General features: G+C 43.2%; 2 protein-coding genes across 2 annotated transcripts; one reads left to right on the plus strand and one right to left on the minus strand.

The window, feature by feature from the left end:
* Positions 1-8,625: 8,625 nt before the first annotated feature.
* LOC132869095 (uncharacterized) lies at positions 8,626-10,265 on the plus strand. The gene is made up of 4 exons (XM_060902446.1): positions 8,626-8,975; positions 9,809-10,020; positions 10,134-10,201; positions 10,248-10,265. The coding sequence occupies exons 1-4, from the start codon at positions 8,626-8,628 to the stop codon at positions 10,263-10,265; spliced, it is 648 nt and encodes a 215-aa protein (XP_060758429.1).
* A 4,053-nt stretch (positions 10,266-14,318) lies between these two features.
* LOC132869097 (zona pellucida sperm-binding protein 3-like) lies at positions 14,319-16,177 on the minus strand. The gene is made up of 8 exons (XM_060902447.1): positions 15,626-16,177; positions 15,437-15,555; positions 15,251-15,354; positions 15,001-15,178; positions 14,818-14,935; positions 14,658-14,743; positions 14,491-14,585; positions 14,319-14,380 (listed from the first exon to the last, which is right to left on the minus strand). The coding sequence occupies exons 1-8, from the start codon at positions 16,175-16,177 to the stop codon at positions 14,319-14,321; spliced, it is 1,314 nt and encodes a 437-aa protein (XP_060758430.1).
* Positions 16,178-17,134: the final 957 nt, after the last annotated feature.

Here is a 17,134-nt window from a genome sequence, read left to right on the forward strand (position 1 = left end):
CTACTTTTAGGACTTGTGCAAAAATCTGATGTTTTAGGTCAGATTTATGCAGAAATATTGAAAATTCTAAAGGGTTCACAAACTTTCAAGCACCACTGTACTCTGTTTCACGGAGCTCACAAAACTGTTATAGACATTTCATTATAAATCATATGTATTCTAATGCCCTGTATTTTCAATATTTATAATTTGGTACTACCAAATGCACACCTGTCAAGTACCCTTTTTGATTTGTACTACCCTTGAACCAGTATCCGATATTGACTACCAGGTCCTCCAGATCAAACTGGACACCTGCAATACATGAATTAAACTGTAAAAACATTGCATGTCATCAGTACAGTGAAATAAAGTTACATCCAAAGTTCCATCAGGCCAATACTCACGTCAAAAAAGCCTGCCCCTGCTGATTTTGCAGTGTTATGAATTACATGACACGGGCAGCCATGGATGTAAATGCCTGGGTGCTTCTCTCGGACTCTGGAGGCGATGGAGTTGTGTGGACCAATGTTCATGGCGGCATTGTCTACCAACAGACCCACACAGTACCGTCAAGGAATATCCTTCTCTTCGAGGGTAGCATTTATTTTTGAGAAAATCATGTCAGCTGCCCCACAGTTCTTCCCGCTGGTTGTGCACATACTGAGAAAGTGATGGACAACTTTGTTGTTCATAAATGTGGACAGTTAATGGGTTCATCTTCTCTACTCCTGTAATGACAGCATGAAAGCATAAAATGCTTGCGTTTTCATAGATGTTTAAAAACTAAAATCAGGCAAGATCATAATGGAGGAAAAAATATATCCAATAATTTTGGAAATACCTGTGTCATTAGAGCCATCTGTTATCAAGGTGTAGGGTGCTTCCTTCATTTTTGCCACTAACTCCTCTGTAAAGTATGGGGCCAGTGCTTCATTGACTATACGTGAAGCTTTTGTTCGAGCGCGCACACATTCTTGAGCTGTTTTGGAGTCTTTGAAACACTCTCAGTACAGGCCCCAGGTGGTCGGAAAATGCCAGTGGGACATTGTGCTCAACTAAAGTTGCAGTCATTTTGACCTCAGCCCTCCTTGTCTGTAAGAAAAGAAGTTATTAGCACTCCTAAAAGAACATAGTTTAGTTTAAAGAGACACCAGAAAAAAATACAGCACAGGTGCCCTATTGAGCTCTTAAGACATAGAACTAAGAAAACTCAACTGTAAAACAATGCAGAGATTTTAAAAAAAAAAAACAGAATTAGTCAAGACTATCAATCATGATGATACCATGATCAACCTGACACAAAAACTAACCTTGACAGGACCATGACACACAGCATACCTTAACCTCTTGGTCAGACATCCCCCCCAACAAAGGGAGCAGACACTGCATATTGGGATATTGAGGCTGTGGACTGAAGAGCCTGTTGCTTGTCCTGATGGCTTTTGCTTTTTATGTGGTGCACTACATCCGCTACACCCTGGTGGCAACACGTGTTCTCCACACGGCATACTGCACACCAGTAATGCGTGTTGAGGCTCCCTCTGGTAATGAATGGCCATGTAGAGGTCCACTCATTTTTAAAAGCACACCGATATGATGCTGCCCCAGACAATGCGCGACCCTTTGGGCCATGTCTGGGCTGCTGTTCTGGGGGGGATGGTGTCTGTTGCGGCTCTTCTGTCTGTCCTGTCTCCTGCTCTTCTCTCTGTCGTCCTGTCTGTTCTGAATGCTGCTCTTCTGTCTGTTGTTCTGTCTGTCTTTTCTGGCTTGGCTGGACTGTCAAAATAAAATATTCTGCTTTTGTCCTGCCAGTGATCTTACCCTTCGGGACATCTTACCTTTGAAAGAATTCAAATAGTCATATTGGTTTCATAAATCTACGCAGTCACAACATGCCTTTTCCTGGAGGACAAGTTTCTTGTGTTTATTCTGAATCTTACCTGCTCTGAGTGGTAGGCAGGCCTACAGCAAAACGGTCAAGTTCTTTGATATTACAGGTGACTATGCTTTATTTACTTTAACTGAGCAATTACATACATCATAAATAATTAAAAATACCCTGTAAATAAATAATAGGCATGGTGGCTAATGGCTCTTCTTGCATTTGTAATATCTCTTCCTTGCTTTATTTTACAACATTTCCAGTATGGCTTCAAATAGTCATAAAGTATGATAACATACAGTAAACAAACTAAAAATGCGCCTTAATAAATGTGTGCTGAGGAGGTGCTCTCCCGTGCTGCTTGTTGGGGAAGATGGAGGCTGTGGCATGGCAGTAGGCCTATAATGATTTAGCATGCCTAGTACACAGCTCTCGATATGGCATTAAATATTCTCAACACTTATAGGCTAAAACGATTAAGAAACTTTATATAAGTTCATAATTACGCCAGTAACACAACACATGGGCATGCATATGTACAAACCTGTCTGAGACACCCGTCTACCTTCTCCCTCCTTCCTCTAAATTGACAGTAGGCAATTATCCAACTTCCGGTGAGTGCAGCATCATTAGATGCGCCACCTACCATAGGGGAGTGTGTACAGAAGGGAACACCTCTCTGCCTGTTTAGCCGTGTGTAAGGCGTAATTGATCGATCGCAAGTGGTTGGCATGATGCAATGGGTAGCCTAGATCAGATAGATAAACTAAATTTTTTTTTTCTAGCATGAGAAATCAGAGGTATGGCGTGTGAGCATGTGAAGACAGTCAAATGCGTGTGTCTCATGCTCATTGCGTGAGAGTTAGCAGCCCAGCCATTCCTTCAGTTGCTTGCATTCTGATATGAGAGCAAGGGTATAAACAAATGAGCAGTAGCTCACAGTTGACTGTGGGGGGTGGTTCCCCAGCCTAGACTGGGAGGCAGTCCCAACACTAAAGGGAAGACTGTTCCCTCTGGAATGCTCCAAGCTAGACATGAGACTTGCCTTAAAGCAGAGGCTTCCAGGTGAGCAGGATTTGAAGGAAGCTTGCATATAATACTAGACCAATTCCCTTCCCATCTCATCATCTCTAGCCGCTTTATCCTGTTCTACAGGGTTGCAGGCAAGCTGGAGCCTATCCCAGCTGACTACGGGCGAAAGGCGGGGTACACCCTGGACAAGTTGCCAGATCATCACAGGGCTGACACAGACACAGACAACCATTCACATTCACACCTACGGTCAATTTAAGGCCAATTTATGCTGACAACGCAGTCCTCGCAGATGGCGTCGCAGATGGCATCTGCGTAGCCCCCCACCCTTCACAGACGCTCTGCGTGCACCTCCCAAAAATTGTGACCACCGCAGAAGCCTCGCAGACAAGAGGGCTCCGATTGGTCCACTCTACATCCACTGTACACGCACTTCCGCTTCCCTACTTTCCCGGTTTGGTTTGTTTTCACTACCGCCATTTTTAAAAACATGAGCGAAGATGGAGCAGCACGAAGAGCGGTTGATCGAGGAAGTACATACATCTATACGACTCCAGTTCTAGTCATTATAAGTAACCGGAGGATAAACACACTCCACTAACCACACCCACCAACTACTCCTAGCGATTTCGTACCCCCTTGTGTTGTGCCGGTGAATAACATCGCGCACGCCTATTACTCCCCACTCAACGATAAATTACAACTGTCTGCGAAAAGCTATCTGTGAAAGCTTTGTCGCAAGAGCATGCAGAGGGCCTTAGAGTCACCAGTTTTAATTTAAAGCCAGACAATTTGGTAAGTAAACCTTTAGATAAGAGTATAAGATCAGCAATTAGAATGTTTCTCTCCTCTTAGAGAAATCAAAAGAACTCCAATAATTTCCACATCAAAATCTTCAACTTGTATACTAGATTCCTTACCTACACAACTCTTCAAACATAATACCACAAGCAAGGGAACCTCTTTAAAAAAAAAAAGTCAATTCCTCCCTTAGTACTGGCTATGTACCCAAACTAGCAGTTAGCAGACCCCTGGTTAAAAACACCTGACCTCAAACCTGGTCAGCTGTCTTACTATAGTCCAATATTAAACCTCCCCTTGATTGGCAAGATCCAAGGAGAAAAAAAAAAAAAGTCATGGCACAGTAGTTATGCACATATCTACATAAAGATAATATCCATGAAATGCATCAGTCAGCATTTAGACCTTACCATAGAGGTAGCACTGGTTAAAGTAATACATGACCTACTGCTGGCCTCTGATCAGGGCTGTGTCTACTTGCTTGTTTTGTTTGACCTTAATACAGCCTTTGACACCACTGCTCATACCATTCTTTTGACAGACTAGAAAACATCACTGGAATTATGGGAACAGCCCTCTCCTGGCTCAGGTCTTATTTAACTGATTATCAATTTGTTAATATACAATCCCAAAAATGTTGGGACACAATTCTTGCAAATCATGGAATCCCTATATTTCATTGAAAATAGTACAAAGACAACAATGTTGAAACAATTTTTTTTTTTTTGAAAACATGCGTATTTTGAATTTGAGGTCAGCAATATGTTTCAGAAAATTTGGGACACTGGCAACAAAAGACTGAAAGTTGTGTAATGCACACAACTTATTTGCTTAATTTGCAACAAATCAGGAACATGATTGGGTATAAAAAGATCATAGAGAGGCTCAGACAATACATGGTGACTGCTGCAGCCTTAGAAGATTGGCTTATTACATGATTAAGGGTTGATGTGTACATAAACTCATAACATTTCAAATGTGAAACTATTTATTCATGCTTAGATGAGGAGCATGTCAGGTGCAAAGTGACAGCAAGAGAAGTTGTTCAAATACACAGCAGCAGGTAAAGCAGTCCCCATTCAGGAAACATCATTGTCATTACATCACCAGTCTCTGTTGAAAGTCAAGGTTATGGTCACGGGAAGGTCCTATCACAGGTCATCTGGCAATCACAAAAATTAAATCAATCAGCCTCTGAGGTAGTCGCAGAGTTGAAGCAGGTGCACCAGTCTCCGGCTCCGATCAATTCTACATTCAGGGCGCTTGTCAGAAAAATGAATAAAACAATTCATAAACAGTGTAGTTATTTGTTGATAATTTTGATGCTTTCATACATGTCAATCTGCATACCAACTGGCATCATAAGCACCACTGCATGAGCATTTTCATTAGCTGCTGGTGCACAAAATGAATTAACCCACGATTTATCTGTTCCATCAAGCAATGGAAGTGAGTATTGGCATACAGGCATCATGTTATTGGAATGGCAACATGGGTACTGTTGATTGGACGCAACATTGTGAAAGCCTTTTGAGTACAGACTTTTACATGCACTTGTTCAGCTGCTGTGAATGAAAAATTAATGTAGACAGGAGACAAATGAATGATGACCTGGAGCACAGGTCGTGTGATGTGGCTAAATGATAGCTGTGAAATTCCTGTGTGGTCACTGAATACCCTGTGACTGGTACCTATAACCAGGAACCCCAAGACAGTTAATACCTGCACTTGGATAGATATGGCATGATTACACTGTCTTTCTAGATTTGAGCATAGCTGGTCACAAAGCTCTAGTAATGTGCAAACAATACCGACTCACCAACCATTGCATCATTATGGGCAAAGAAGTCTGCCCATTCTCTAAACACGCCTTGCTTTCTAATTGCATGGTTGAGAATGTTCTCAGGAACACTAATGCAGCCCTTCTTTCTCTTGTAAGACCTACTGCCCAGTTGCACATTAGATAGCCATTGTATTTTTACTATTTAATATTGTGTTTAGAAACATGTATTTAATTATCACTAATCAATTAACCTTGAACAATTTCTCAATTATTAGTGTATGTTTAATCATACCTTTTAAGGTGCTGTCAACTATAGTTTATACATTTTGGTAACTTACTGTAACTGGGTTTACTTTAACTGTTAATAGCTAGCAGGCAAAGCATTATGTAGCACACTATGCATCATAAGTTAAGAGTGGAAGTAGTAGTGGGGGAAGGAGGCAGCAGGGGTGAAAGAGAAGTTGTTCAAAAAACACAGAATCAAGTGCTTTTTGTTTTTCCACACCATTCTGTGTACTCTTGAGACTGTTCAGTGTGAAAAGTCTAGATCAGCAGTTTCAGAACAACTCAAACCAGTCCATCTGGCACCAAAAACCATGCAACAATTAACCGAGCTCACCCCCCCACCCCACCCCCCCCCATGCTAATCTTTGAACATTACTGGAAGCTCTTGGAGTGTATCCGCATGATTTTATGCAGTGTGCCATCACAGAATTGGCTGATTGGATAAATGCAAAAATGGTACCACAAAGAAACCATAATGACTGCTGTGACTGTTCATTGCATCATCTTCAGACTGCAATTGCTATGATCAGTTTTGCACTCAAGTCTCCATCATTGAACAGCTGACAACTTCAACAGACAAGTTAAAACCATAATGAATTCAGTAAGGACACTGTTGCTCATTTTCCAAGTTACACAATTATACTTTTTGCCTGTGTAGTTACAGAAGGGAAATAAAAATCATCCTATCTGGGGTTACCCAGCTGAGGATAGGAATCTGAATCTCCTTAAAATGATCGGAAGTGAAACGTAGAATATCAACTTTGTCTAGAAGAACGACCCAAAAAGCAAATTCAAGTTTTCCTAGTGTTTAATTTGCACCCTAAAATTGAATAAAACTTGGTATACCATTTTGACCAATTTCCGAAGGTTTGTTTACATCTCACTTATGCACACTTTCACCGCCAGGGGACCATCGTCATGACATCATTTAAGTCACAGACTGGGAGCAGCTCTGTGTTTACTTGCAAACCAAGCACACGTGTACGGATTTTGGTCATGAGAGGCTGCGTAAAATGTCTGAAAACGATAGTGATTTTGAAGTAGGAACTCTCCAAATTGAATATCAAGATGTGAAACCATACATGTATGAACCTATGGCCGTTGCGAAGCAATCTGTGAACATGGCTCACTGGTTTGACTGTGCAGCCTCGGAATCGGACAGCGACTCGGCTGACTCTGATTGCGGTGACCCCAGACCTCAATGAGACTCGCGCCCAAACGATTTATCCTGATAGTTATAAATTCCTACTTTTGTAATACTAAATAAGAGCCCTTTTGAAGAATAATTAAACCGCTCTTCCTGGTGGATATAGGTAACAGTTACTGGACAGTGTGCCGGTAGGCCACATTAGCCTGCCATCCATGGCATTATACTATTTATAGCCTACTCCAAGCAAGGAAATATCCCTTTGTCTCATTTCCACAATGATTGTACAGGATCCCTCAAGATTCTTGACTGTCAATTGCAAGCAAAAGTAAAAAATGTTTACCTCCAATCTTCTCCTTTTTGCTTGAGCATTGCTGCTCTGTTTCTTCTTTGACTGCTTGATTTTGTTTCATGCGCACAATCCACTCTCCATCTTGTCTCCTCTTCCAGAAAAAAAACCCCTCTGGCTTCACATGCACAATCCACTCTCTCAGAAAAATGTAAACTTCTTCCTGAACTGGTCCCATTGTTACAGTTCACTGCACAACAATAAGGCATGGTTTTTCTTTGGAAATTCCTGAACACACATCTGCACTCAAGTCAAATGGCCATGTAAGTAAATTTGAAGTGGACTCAACTCAAGTGGTTTGTTTGGCTTAAATGAAATGCGCCAAGTGGTCATGAAAATAGCCAAACAAATTTGCCACGATCCACACTAACTTATTTTAATTACTTAATATTTGTTGGGACCAGAAGAAAGTTACAGAGGTTTTTTTTTTTTTAAACAAAGTTTCAAATGTGCATAAAATTAAAACTGTTGCCTGTGAGCTTTAAGGGTCCCCCCCCTCATTTCAGGGAGTTTCTTTACCACCCTCATTTCTTGGTTGCTCATTAAAGATAACTCATTTTATCTCTGGAATTTATACATTTTGGTAAAGGTGCTTCGGGGTCACTGTTAAAACACTATACAAATAAAATTGAGCAGGAGAACAGGTGTTCCTATTTAAGTGGACAGTGCAAATCCACTAACAGGAATCAGTCTGATGACTTATCAAGTATGCTAGAATAGGTGTACTTTAAAAGAAGCAGTTACAATGAACATACTCTGGCAACACTAAGCCCAAATCCTTAATCAAGTGGCATAAATATGGTCTGTACTTGGCAACTTGCTTTGCTCAAGGCTGTACAGTGCGACCATTTTACTCGCATATGCGACTAAAAATAGATTGGTGCGAGTAGGAAAAACAGAATGGGAGCACACGTGCGAGAACCGATTTCAGCCATTTCATTCGCATTTTGCCCCTAAAATAATAACAAAGTGCGGTCTTATTTCTAGTTTTCATACCCTACCAATCAGAACTGTTGGAACACGTCTTGACGTGCGATGACGCCTCGCATTTCTGTTGAGTGGCGGGAAAGCAAAGACTCTCAACGTTCTAACCTTTTCATCGTCTCAGGGGAAAGTGCTACATTTGTTCACTCAGCGTCAGTATCGTAAACCTAAAAATGTTACAAAATCAAATATCGTCGTATTTTCAAAGAACTCGTGTGAGATCCGAGGAGGGAGAGGAGGATATCGTGAGAGAAGAAATGGATACGACAACAGTGAGGGATAGTAGTGCTACTACCGGCAGTGGTGTAAACAGTAAGGTTTACAAGTTTCAGGCTGACTGGATCAAGCTTTTTCCATGGCTAGTTTTTGAAAACGAGCTAATGTACTGCAAATACTGTAAAGGGCAGAATCAAGCAGGGAATTCGGCATTTGTGACTGGAAACCAGCACTTTAAAAAAGACAGTCTCACGAAACACAACATATCTAAACGGTACATCGCCTGCAGAGACGGTTATTTAATTCGACAGAACAAAGGCTCGACGGTGGACGCAGCCCTGGTTAGACAGGTGAAGATTTCGGAGATGGAGGCAATGAGACAGCTCAAGATCAAAATGAACATTGCCTACTTCATCGCCAAGGAGGAAGAGCCGTTTGTGAGATTTGGGCCACTTATCACCCTGCACAAGAAGAATGGCATTGATGTGAACCCAACTTACGACAACCACGTGAGGTAATATTGTATTTTATAATGATCATTATTATGTAAGGGATAATGTATTGTCCAAGGGCGACTAGCCTATAGGAAAAAAAATTCCCGTCAGGACGAACAGCATCCCGACGCCGGAGAGAAATATTTTCCTATTGTCACCCGCGGACTATACGTTATCCCCCTTACAATACGGCTACTTGTGAACATGAGAAAAAACATACAAAAAGTTTATGATTAATTTTATTTGACGTTTCAGCCTTCAGTTTAATTATGAGGCAATGTCATGATCGTTTTCAACTTTTTCAATTCAAACGATGTTCGCATTAGTAGGCTACTTAATTTCCCCCACCTGCGTGCAAGGACTGGCCACATCTATGTTAACGATATGACTATAGACAGTTTGTGTAGGCTGACTGTTCTACTTACGAAGTGATACGCTGGCATGATTCTGCTGTGAAAATTCCCGTTACCATTGACAGCGGGCATTATACATTGTTGCCAGCTAGGGATACTCTGGGCCATGACCACCACGGGCCCAGTCGGGGTGAAGTGCACACAGCAGTGGTAGTCTGTTTTATTTTGTAGGTTATTGTGTGTCTTTTCTGACTGCCCATCCCTAGTAGGTATCAGCATTAAGTTGTCAGCAGTGTGTTTAATTCGATTTTTTTGTATTTTTTATGAAGTTATATTAAGAATTATTACCATGCAGAATTTTGAATGTTAGTTTTTAGAGTTTATTTTAATATTCTTCGTATAATGATAGGGCTGCAACAAATGTTTGGAACAAATTGTCAGTCATGTTATGTGACTGCATGAACTACAAGCACTTTATGACAGTGTTCTTATTCATACAGATGTGCGGAAATGATTGGACAAATTGCTGATCTCTTGAAAGAGAGCCTAACTGCTCAACTGAGAACAGCAAAGTACCTTGCAGTCCTCATCGATGGAGACACTGACATATCAAACACTGAGTGCGAGATTGTCTATGTGCGTCTGGTGGAGGGTGGGAAACCAGTCACTCTACTGGTTGGCCAACAGGCTCTTGAACACTCCCATGCCATTGGTAAGTGGTCAATCCAGCAGCTAGAAAGAAACCTTCATTTTTGTACAGTTTCATAAATGCATAATTCACTCAATCTCTTGTTTGTTTTTCATGTTTTTGTGTTGTCCTTCAAGGTGTTCTGGATGCAACCAAGGCTGCATTCAGTGCAGTTTACCCCGAGGACAATGGGGGGTCGTGGTTGGTGAAGCTCATCAGCTTTGGGGCAGATGGTGCCTCAGTGAATATAGGCCACCGTGGAGGAGTGATTGTTCTCCTCCAAAGAGAGGCAGGGGAGCATATTATCCCCATCCACTGCATGCCACACAGGTTTGTAACTGAAAAAATATGGTTATGATTATGTGGTAGCAGATATAATGTATACTAAACTAGGGTCATCACTATCATCCTTCAAGAAGTTAACAAAAACCTATCTATTCCATTGCCGGGACTCTTTTCCTGCATGATAATAATGTAATGAATGCGCACACACATTTGTCAGCAACACAGACACACAAGCTACTTTTGTAACACAGAGGGGAAGAAAAAGGTTGTTTTTAACTATTTTTGCCTTCACAGACTAGAGTTGGCAATCCTGACCCTGCAGAAGAAGGAACCAATGGTGTGCCAGGTGTACGATCTCCTGCATCTCGTGTGGAAGACCTACCACTTCAGTGGAAAATCCAAGAGAGAGCCCCATCAACTAGGGCAAGAGCTTGGTGTGAAGGTCTGCACACCGTCAAGGGGACACGCTGGATTCCTCATGTCTACAGAGCCCTCAAAGTGTTCCTGCGATATGGAACAGATACTGACCTTGCCACAGGCCATGGCCAGTACTCCATTGTTCTGCAGCACATGGAGCACCTGGCTGTTGCAGGATCAGTGGAGATTCAAGGACGGGCAAAGCAGGTGAGTCCTAGACAGTACATGAAACTAAAAAATTGATTTCAGACTTTAATGCTTGGCAGATTAGGGAGTGGCTAGGAATACATAGGGCCTACTTGTATTGATCTACTCACTACCACATAGGTAAAGAGAGGGATGGAGAGTGCACTTTTTTGTGTATTCTGCCATTTTCTTGCTGACGTCTTCGAGGAGCTGTCTTCATTTAGCCTGACCCTGCAGAGAAAAGACCTGATCCTCCCCCAAGCAACGTCAGAGCTGAAGAAGACTGTGACCAGACTGGAAGCATTTAAGTCCAGGGCAAAGTCAGGAGGCATGCTTGAGAAGATCCAGGCCATGCTTGCTCAGCATGGAGAGGAAGATGAGTGTAGATTCCAGGTGTGTTACTAGGATGTTTGTTGGGATTTTAGGGAAATATGTTTAGAGCAGAGCTTACATTACACTTCAGCATATTGGTTACAGTCCCTGCATCTGGCCATGGCTGCAGAAGTGTTTGAATCAGTCACTATATTATTAGTGTACTGTAGGTTTTGGATTTTAACATTTTGGAAGCATGCTGTCTTAAAACAATTTTGTGTGTGATTGTCTCGCTCAAAGGGAATATCACTGAAGGGGAATCTCACAGGTCTTGCTGACTTCACCCACCCCCAGCTGAAGAAGCATGTGGAATCAGCTATCAACATCTGCGTGTCTGAACTGAAAGACCGGTTTGGTGGGCTTTTGGACGATGGGGCTGATGTCAGGACCCCAGTACAGGCCTTCAAAGTCTTCAACCATGACACATGGCCTGATGACCATGCCAGCCTTCTGACGTTTGGTGATGAAGACGTGGCAGAATTGGTGGCGCATTTCAGAGAGCCTCTCAGCAGGTAAGAATATATTTTGCACTGCTGTACTATAATGCAATCAATCATGTTTTTGGTATTTGCTAATCTCCATAGATCAGGGTGTGACCTGGCAGCTGTTCAGAATGAGTGGCAGGGACTGAAGATCTTGGTCAGTCAACACTTCAAAGACAAGCACTACAGTGGCCTGTGGGAGACCATGCTTACCAAGGAGCCATACAGAGAGGATTATAAGGTAAGCAAACACTATTGAGCATTTATATGCTGCAGTGCCCTCCTATTATTGATGGTTATAGATGAGATAAGTAAGGCCTATCTTGATCCCCCTAGAACATACTGGAGTTGGTGCACATGATGCTGGTGCTGCCCATTTCAGCTGCCCAGTGTGAGAGGGGTTTCTCCGCACAAAACCAAATTAAGAACAGCAAACGAAGCTGCCTAGCAGTGAGCACAACTGAGGACCTCATGAGAATCAGCCTGGAGGGACCATCTCTGGAAGACTTTGATCCAAGCCCTGCTGTGGACCGCTGGATGGACTCAGCAAAGCGTAGCAGGCGGCCAGATTACAAAATATGGGAATGGGACATTGTGTGTGGGAGGTTATGGGTCAATGATTTGTCTGGATGAATTGACTTGTTACACTTATTACATCTTCCCCATTTAATTCTGTAAGTGTAAAAAAAAAAAAAGTTTTAATAATAAATGGCATTTAAGAAATTTGTAGTGCTCCTAAATTTCTGTGCTCCTATTTTTTTTTTTTTTTTTTTTCTTTCATTTAGGAGCACAAGTGCTCCTTGTGAAAAACCTAAGCGTACAGGGCTGGCTTTGCTAGGTCAGGTGTCCAAGACAACTTCATGTTCTCCTACTAGAACTGAGCAATTTTTTGCAGATCTCTGGGAACAAACATAGTGGAACTGGAGCACACCAACTGTGCAGCTAGAAGTCAGTTAAGCTGGTTTGTCTCAGGGGTGATAGCGTTCCGGCACCGTGTGGCTTGGGGGGGGGGGGGGGGGGGGGGGGGAAACACACACACACACACACACACACACACACACACACACTCCTGTGTCATTCTGAGATGCGCAGATAGACAGTAAAGGGAATTCACATGATATGGAACTAGTGGGGAAAAAAAAAAAAAAGTGCTGTCACAGCATGAATTAGACCATCTGAGGGTCTAATTCGTGCTGGCACTTTCCCCCCCACTAGTTCCATATCATGCGAATTCCCTTTACTGTCTATCTGCGCATCTCAGAATGACACAGGACAATGGGTGAACTAGGTTGTTTTTTTTCCCCCAGCCACGGTATGCCGGAAATCCGGCGCGGCGCCGGAACGCTATCACCCCTGTTTGTCTGCACCCTTGACTTGGCTCTGGATTGTCTAGGCCTATTCTGAGACAGGGAGCCACACTGCAAGAAATGGGAACACCTTCTGCATAGGATGAACACTGCCCTACCTCAGCAGGCCTGCCTTACCCTGTAAACTACTCCAATTAACTCCAAGAACACCACAAATTGCAGAATAATGACCACAAAGATGTAAGAACCATTTGAAAAAGTTAGATCTCGGCAGAATAGCCAACATGATCAGGCCTCACTTCCCTTTGAAGTCACCACCACCTGCACAAAATACTGCACCCCAAATACAAACCCACAAAGCACAGGTATGGTTAATAGGGTCATTACATCCCATTCTCAACCTACACTGCCCTGCCACATGCTCACAGCACCTACACCATGGTGATGTAGGCCAGTAAAACCCCTTTGAAAATCATGATTGTCTCAGCATTGCTGTTACAATCACAGAATGTAAGCCTCAGTAAGGGCATAAACTCCCATCCCACTGTTCAAGGGAAAGTAAAGCATGTCACAGGAAGAAATCTCAGGCAGTTCACTGCAAGTTAATTTTTTGGAACACTACACATTAACTCCATTTTGACAACTATTGTAATTCAGAGGCAGGATAACCGGGTCCCTACAGCAGATGTCTACAATTACAGCCATAAACATTTATAAGCCTGCACTGAAAGTAATGCTTTCCTTTAAGGCTTGACAGGTACTGCCAGCATTAAAAGCACATTGGGATTTAATAAAAAGGGAAGGGGCTTGATTTAGTCTTGTATGCAAGCTTCCTTCAAGCCTGCTCACCTGGGGAGACCTGCCTTAAAGCAGAGGCTATGCCTAGCTTGGAACACTCCAGAGAGCCACACATTAATGTAACAGCCTTCCAATCAGTGTTGGGACTGCCACCCAGTCTAGGCTGATAACAAGGGCCCATTTTAGCCTGTCTGCAAGGGCACAGAGCTGGAAAAGTAATATTCTGCACCCACAGGTTTAGGTACCAGTGTTCCTTAGGGAGCCCCAGCCCCATTAGTTATACCATCACAGCCACAGAGATGGCTTGCACTCTGCCCACAAAAGAGATTGTACCCAGTCAACTGGGAGTAGGGGGAAGCCCCCAGATTTGTGGCACTAGAAACCCACCCATGTTCAGGCAAAAAGGATGCTAAAAGGTAATAAGGCAGCACAAGTCAAGTTGCAAGTTTTGCTTTTTATTTAACCAATCATTGGACTACAAATCCCTTTCCAGCACCACAATTGGGCCAAGGTTAACTTCTTTCTCCAGCTGCAAACCTGCAGACAGACAAGATGCAAGGTCCAAAAGTCAAAAAGCCACACAGTCCCAATTCAAGTCTGAAGAGTACCAAAAGTTACATGAAGGCCAACATGGTCCTCCCACATACCTTGTTCTAGGGACAGATCACGGCCCTTCCTCATGCTTCCACACCTACTGCTGCAACAACTGCACACCTGGTCAGCACCATATGCAGCAGTCCACCTAGGACAACACAGTAATGCTTTAGTGGTCACAGTTCTGTAGCACAAGCAAATCATGGTCACAGCAACATACCTATTCTCAGAGAACGAACAAGCCTTGTGCTCAGTATCAGCAGGAGCAGAGGCTGCTGTTGCCTTCAACTTGCAGGCAATGTAGACCTGGCAAAACAGTAGACATCAACATCTGACCACTGAACAGGCCAGTCAACCCTAGTACACCACACATTACCTACCAAGCTACTGTTCCCTTGTTGAAACCTGAAAGCTTCCAGCTTAAACCTCAGCTTAGCTGCTTGAGTGTAAGGCATGAAGTGGGAACTGGACTGGGTAAGCTTGGCATCAATCAGGCACCTGGAAGGAGTCACAGTTAGGACAGTTCAGGTCAGCTTACAGAGGCTCCAAAGAAGCTCACTCACCCATGGTTATCAATGAAGTAATATCTTGGGACAGCATTCATGTCAGGGACAGGAGTGGCCACACAGCTGTCTACAAGGACACGCAGGGGCACATGGTGGAACTGCAGTACTGAAGCCTCAATATTTATAAGCTCACCCAGATAATACTGGTTGGAGGGCCTTTGGAATAGCCAGTCCTCTACAACAAGAGAGATCTCATTAGTAGATTATTCTTCACCCAAACAAGCTACAGCCCAACCATAATACAAACCCATCATGATCCTCAAGGAGAAAACAAGAAGCTCCTCAGCAGTTTGGGATGAAGCATGTGGGATCCAAGCAGGCATGAGACCACTGCTACTCACATTGTGGAATCTGGAAGACATTAGAACAAAGCAATCACAAAGGAGTACAACCTCCCAGTCAGTCCAAACAGATCATATGGAGCAACACCTACCTTGGATAGTGACACTCAATGAGAACCTGAGTACCAGCACTTCTCAAAAGTGAAGAGCCACCTAGAGGCACTGGAGCCATACCAAGGGTGAAGATATAGACCAGCTCATTTGCAGTTACCTGATAATAAGGCAAGATATAAAGCCAGCCACAACAAAGCTAACCAAGACTAAGGTAATAGAAGGCTTACAATCAGCTTGCTGTTGCAGTCATGCAGTGCTGATTCATAGATAAGGAATCGAGACGAGGCATCTACCCCTTTGGCAGCACAGCCTCCCAGCGTGAGAATAGCCACATCAAAGTTTGCATCAATTCCAAGCAAGTCTTTCCTCACCTCTACATGTACTGTGTTTTCACTGCACCTTGTTGTTACCCCCTCAGAGAGAACAGGACGAGGCTGTCTTACAAAGTGCACCGGGGTTGGTGGTGTTGGGATTTGTGGTGCTGCTGGAAAATGCCAAGTCAGTGGCTTCGCTGGTTGCTGAATTACTTGCTGGACTGCAGCACCTGAAGGATTTTGAAGTTGTGGTCCAAGTGGGGCTACTGCAGGGCTTCCACCTTGAGAGCCACTTTGAATCCATTGAGAAGGCAACCCAGTACTTCCTTGCACTGAAGACTGCCCTAGAATGCTAGTGTAAAGTCCAGCAGAAGCTTGACTATTCCCTAGACTTTGCCATTGTGCTGTTACTAAACCAACTGCAAAGAATAGCAGTACACTAACTTTTACTTGGCTCAAACCCATTACTATTAACAAATAACTACAAGTACACCCCTACCAGCAGAGCAGTTCTTATTTATACAGTGATTCAGGCTTCTAGGCCTGTTGAGTTACTAATTAGACTACTGAGCAATTGACAGCAGTTAGAAGTTTACTGCCCCTTGCATATGATTGGACCAAGAGCTTAATTTTCTTAATTGTCTCGGACACATGACCTCGCAAGTGTCCGAGAGCAATTAAGAAAATTAAGCTCTTGGTCCAATCAAATGCAAGGGGCAGTAAACTTCTAATTGCTGTCATCTGAGTGACCACAGAGACGCAAGAAGCATTTGTAAAAATTAGACTTTGCAGAATAGCTGACATGTTAATGATCAGTCCCTAATTACCTTTGACGTTTAATATCACCAGTACAACATTTACTCATCCCAAATCCACACAAAGCTCAGGTATGGCTAACATGATTCTTTTAATAGGGTTGAGTTTGTTACATCCTGTTATCAACCCTAGCACCTGCTCACAGCACCCACACCATGATGGTGTAGTCTAATAAAACTCCTTTGAAATCATGAGACTGATGTCTCAACATTGCTGTTACAATCCCGAGTGTAACGATCAGGGGTGGGTTTCCCAAAAGCCTCTTAATACTAAGAGTATCTTAACTTGGAGAGTGCGTGTTCATTGTGATGCTCACTCTACCATTTAATGATGCTCTTTGTGCTACGATGCTTTTAGGAATCCCACCCCCACATGGGCGGATCTGGGTGTTTTCCACATGGGTGGCATAGGGTGGCAAATGCCACCCTAAAAGAAAGCCTTGCCACCCCTGCTGCCACCCCAGTTGGCAGCGACGAATTCAAAGAAAAATTACGGCCAATTTGACATTTACGTGCGCGAATTTCCAATGTCCGACTGCGGCGAACGCAGCACGAGATGACGCCAGAGATTGGTTGTTTTGGAAAATTGAGAGGCGCGAAGCGAGGG

Source organism: Neoarius graeffei, chromosome 20, assembly GCF_027579695.1.
Source record: "Neoarius graeffei isolate fNeoGra1 chromosome 20, fNeoGra1.pri, whole genome shotgun sequence".
NCBI classification, from domain to species: Eukaryota; Metazoa; Chordata; class Actinopteri; order Siluriformes; family Ariidae; genus Neoarius; species Neoarius graeffei.

What these genes read in the sequence shown, in the direction of transcription:
- LOC132869095 (XM_060902446.1), top strand. Translation starts at nt 8,626, where the DNA reads ATGTACTGCAAATACTGTAAAGGGCAGAATCAAGCAGGGAATTCGGCA. An exon ending in ACTTACGACAACCACGTGAG is followed by an intron (nt 8,976 to 9,808) that starts GTAATATTGTAT and finishes TTATTCATACAG; the next exon opens with ATGTGCGGAAATGATTGGAC. An exon ending in TGAACACTCCCATGCCATTG is followed by an intron (nt 10,021 to 10,133) that starts GTAAGTGGTCAA and finishes TTGTCCTTCAAG; the next exon opens with GTGTTCTGGATGCAACCAAG.
- LOC132869097 (XM_060902447.1), bottom strand. Translation starts at nt 16,177, where the DNA reads ATGGGTTTGAGCCAAGTAAAAGTTAGTGTACTGCTATTCTTTGCAGTT. An exon ending in CTCCTTGAGGATCATGATGG is followed by an intron (nt 15,179 to 15,250) that starts GTTTGTATTATG and finishes CTCTTGTTGTAG; the next exon opens with AGGACTGGCTATTCCAAAGG. An exon ending in TGATCTGTCCCTAGAACAAG is followed by an intron (nt 14,381 to 14,490) that starts GTATGTGGGAGG and finishes GTCTGTCTGCAG; the next exon opens with GTTTGCAGCTGGAGAAAGAA.